This window comes from Neurospora tetrasperma, assembly GCF_000213175.1.
Source record: "Neurospora tetrasperma FGSC 2508 unplaced genomic scaffold NEUTE1scaffold_3, whole genome shotgun sequence".
NCBI classification, from domain to species: domain Eukaryota; kingdom Fungi; phylum Ascomycota; class Sordariomycetes; order Sordariales; family Sordariaceae; genus Neurospora; species Neurospora tetrasperma.
The window spans coordinates 687,031-691,834 of NW_009799101.1; the positions used below are offsets into that span (position 1 = coordinate 687,031).

The window sequence follows — 4,804 nt, forward strand, 5'->3', positions numbered from 1 at the left end:
AATCCGTAATTATTATTATAATATTAAGTAGCCTAGTTGGATATTATTAAAAATTGGATACCTTCGTTCGCGTTACTTAGTAATTTACTAAGTATATATACGGTCGTTTAATATAAAACGGTCTCCTAATTAATATTATTAGTTTTCCCCGTACTCCGTACTATAATACTATTATCTTCTAGTAGAAGGAATACTATACGCTATATATAAAGGATATTTTCTATAATCGCACTCCTTTTAGCTCTAGTATTAGTAGTATAATAAACCCGGTTCGTATTATTTTTAATTCTAGCGGTAGTACGATTACTCTTACGTATATTATATCCGGTCCTAGTAATAGTAGTGTGGCTACTCCTATTTGTACGGTCTCTAGTTTTAATAGTAGTAGTACTGCCCCTAGTAGCCCTATAGCTATCGATACCCCCGGCCGCCCTATTATAAACGATAATTGGGTTTAATAGTATTATAATGTTACTACGAACTAGATTCGTATAATAGAGCTTTTCGAGGAGCTTCTTAGGCGCAATTAGGCGTTAGATAGATTATACTTCGGTTTTTACTATAGTTGTAGTATAGATAGCCCCCGTAGTTAGTACAATCCTCTCCTCCCCGTCCCTTTGTTCTGGATTGTACGTATAGTTTGTAGTATTTGAAGTAGTATAGAATTTAGTCTAAATAGTAATCGAGAAAGCTAATTAATACAATAAAATTAATAATATAATTACTAATTTAAATATTAAGATATTGGATAATCTTCCTATACTAAGCGAATTAGTTCAATCCGTATTTCCTACTTTTATCGCTAAATTTACTATTAAAATAGCCGAAGGTATACTTAGGCCTGTAGATTTTAATGAGGTTCGTCGATACAATGAGGCTGCTCGCCGGGAAAGGGAATACGAAGAGCGCAAGAGGGCCGCCCGTAAGAAGTAATTAGATAAGGAAGCTGTTGGTATTAATAAAGAAGAAGTTGAGTGCTTATAGAAGGAGAAGGATAAGGAGGTGTTACGGGACTAGCCGTGACTGCCTGGCACATGCACGGCTCCTGCCATGGGCAGTCGAGCTTCGTGTTGCGCCATTACCGCCATTGGCCAATAGCACATCACGTGCATGTGCACGTGCGCGGGCCTATGCTTAGGGATTCGGCCTTCGTACTTCGCCCTATATCGCCAGACTTGCGTACACCTCTCTTTCCTTCTCTTTGTACAATTACGTATATCCAATTTACCCCCTACTAGTCGCCTTACCCTATAATAATTAATTATGCCTACTGTTATACTACGAGCATATAATTAATCAATTGCTACTATTATAAATATTTCTGACGCGCCTACAATTATTCTATCGTATTAAAATAATTCCCGGCCGTATTATACTATTAGGTTTGATTCTCAATTAATTTTACTAAATTGTATTATAATCCCCCGCGTTTATAAGGTAGTATACTTTATTTAATTATAGGGTAGTACTATCTATCCTTATATTAATTAAATTAACTATTATCGTTCGTTGCTGACGTAGGTGTTGTTATTTCTGCTATTAGTTCGATCATCGTCCCCGCAAACGAGCAACTTTTTAATAACTTTACAAAGGTATTCAACGGCAGGCCCGACCCCGGCGCCCTAGCTGAATACAATATTTTTAATACTACTTCTAAATTTACTAATTACCCTACTTTCGTTCCTACGATTATTGCGCTTGCCCGACTTATTAATTAGAACGTAATTAATACTAATATTCTTATTATAGTTGATAATAACGTACTCGAAAATAGGAATATGATTATTACTATACTTATTAGTAAAATCGCCCTTTTTAAGAAGCAATTCACCGTCGCTCAAAATAAATTGACTAACTCCGACTTCGCCTTTAATATTACTAATAAAGTTAATAGTAAGTTTAGGAAGGACTATACTACTAACCTTCGTAAAAAGAATAATACTATTAAAGAATTTAGAAAGACCTTCCGCTAATACGCAGACGGCGACCCAGCGGGTCCTCTTTAATTTATTAGCCCGGACGACGATATTAATATTATATTAACCCCGAAAGTAAAGACTAGTAAAGACCCTAACGCTTTTACCGGCGAAGGTAGTATAGTTATTAAATATACCGAATTTTACCGCGCCTAGTATACTAAAATCGAATTGTATTAATTCCAAGATACTTAATATTTCGATTAGAATAAGCGCTATAAGGTCGCTTAAGTATTCCAGTACTTAGGTAGCGCGGCGTTTTATACTCTATTTCCCTAAGTAATACCAATATCAAAGGAGGCCAATAAGGATAAGTAGAAGTAGAAGATTAGCGAACTCCTATCTACTTACTTTAATACTAAGTACGATTATATAGATTTTACTTTCCAATTATATTGCGAATTCGAGACTCTTAAAATAACTAAGAACTAGAAGTAGTTTAATTTCGAGGATAAGTTTATTACCCTTATAAATAGCTATAAATTACATAATTCTATAAAAACCTATTACTTAAAAATAAAGGTTACCAATAAAGTCCATAATATTATTATTTATTAATAGAATAACTCCACCGTTAACGATTATAATAAGTAACTTACCCTATATTATAGATTTGCTATTAATTTCAAAGAGCGTAATTAGCATAATAAGATTATTATTCTATTTACTAAAAACTCCGGCTTTAGTACTAATTTTATAGTCGCCGAGCGCACCGTTAATTAGGGTAGTACTGCTATAAACCTTGACACTCTTAACGTCTCCTTAGCCCGTATGACTAATAAGGCTATTATTAACTACTACGTATAGAATAATTTTTATAAATATTATAGTAATCCCGGTTATTAAGCGATTAATTACTATAATAATATTAATATAGGCATCCCCAAGGTAGAGAAATACTATAACTACTATAACCGACGTAGCCATAGTAATAGTAGAGGCAGGAGTAACGGTAATAAACCTACTATAGGCCAAAATAATTATAGTAATAATGCCCGCATTAATATTATAGGTACTAGAAATACTATTATTCTTAATACCGCTGTAACCGCCCCAACCGCCGCCCCAAGTCCCCCTGCTACCGAATATAACGAAGGAAATATATAACCTCCCTACTAAATTGCGTAGTCGAACTATCCTCCACAATAATAATAAGAGAGGAGAATATAAATCTAATAGATTTAGAAGTAGTTCAATTTAAGAATTCTACCTTGAATAACTATAATAATAATTCTATCTTTCTTTTTATTTATATCGTTTATAGACCGCGCAATTAATAAAGTAAGTACGCCGCCTTGATTGATAGTAAGTACTTTATACTCGCCTTCATCAATTATAGTTTTATAACCCGTTACGCTATACTATTATTAAAGCTCCCTAAATAAAAGGCCTTATACCTAACCGACAGCATCCCTCAGGATCTCATTATATATTATTATAAAATCTGTCTTCAAATCCGTTATTATGCTAAAATAATCATTATACTAATATACAACCTAGCCGCTAACTACCCTATAATCTTGGGTATACTATAATTTAAATTTTATAACCCCTCTACATTTTAATTAAATAGGTCGGTTATATTTATATAGATTAATATTAATTATTATCTACCCGCCGACCTACCCTTCTCCCTTCGCCGAGTATTTAGAGTCTAGGACCCTATAAAGCGCTACGAAATTATATAACGGATTATTACCCCTCCTACCCTAATGATAGAAAATAAATTTAAAGATAGGACGATAATCTTTGTATGTAAGGAATAGGAAAACGAATATACCTTAGTAATTATTGAGACCTACGAGCCTAAAACCCCCGAAACGTACCTTAGCGTCCTATTATTATTAATCAAGGACCCCGGCCCTAAGATTAAACCCGTACTTTACCGATTGGTCGCTAGTTAATAATAGTCTAATACGGACTACCGTATCTCTATTTGCCGGATTTATTATTCCAATAACCTAATTAACCTAATAAATATTAAAGATCTTATAATTACTAATTTCAATTAGTTCTACGAAACTTATAAACTACGAATATTTTAAATTTTGTATATAGAAATTAATAAAATTATAAAGGAGGCTAAGGCCGAGGAGGAGGCCCGGGCTAAAAAAGTAGAGGGAGGCGTCCTAGAGCCTAAGAAGTAAGGGGATAATAAAAGTATTATCGATAGAGGGGTAGGGATAGGATTCAAAGACCTTCTTACTGAAGAAATGATATAGGAAATTATAAATAGTAACAGCGCTGAGTATAAAAGATATTTAAATAAACATTTCTATTTTTAAATCGATGCTTACACTAGTAAAGGTTTTGAAGTTACCCTTGGCAGTACTAAAATCGCTAATGAAATATATTTTAACGGCTATTTGGACGAAGATTTTTAGCGCTACGAGGAAGTAATTAGAATCGCTAGAATTATAGAGGAGGACGCCGCTAAATTCTATAAGAAAATTAATAAACCCCCTAAGACTAATACGCAAATTAAGGAGAAACTCACTAACTGATATTAGAAGTATATTAATATTTCTGAAGCGCAGCTGTTATGGTCAGAGAATGAAGTGTTTACACGAAGTGAGCGAGCATAGCAGAGCTTCTTTCTAATGGGGCTACCCCCCCTGTAAGTTCTTCGTGCTGTGAGTGGTTCGTCAATTTGGGAATCCGTTCCTTGGATTGGTCTATTATTTGAGGTATCCGCTCCTTAGATTGGTTAGAATGATTGAAGCCCGTGCACCCGACGGGGGTCCCCGGGGGTGTCCCCCGGGTTTCTTTCTTTTAACTCTAATCCTTTTAATAGGGGGTCCCAAGGGGGCGGAGCCCCCTGGTTAGAA

The 4,804-nt window shown here is 34.6% G+C and overlaps 1 protein-coding gene across 1 annotated transcript; it reads left to right on the forward strand.

Annotated features, from left to right (window-relative positions):
* Positions 1 to 260: 260 nt before the first annotated feature.
* On the forward strand, positions 261 to 458 carry NEUTE1DRAFT_41312 (uncharacterized protein; the record flags this gene model as incomplete). The annotated part of the gene is made up of 1 exon (XM_009851946.1): positions 261 to 458. A coding segment is annotated over one exon (198 nt), but the record flags the coding sequence as incomplete, so codon positions are not given.
* Positions 459 to 4,804: the final 4,346 nt, after the last annotated feature.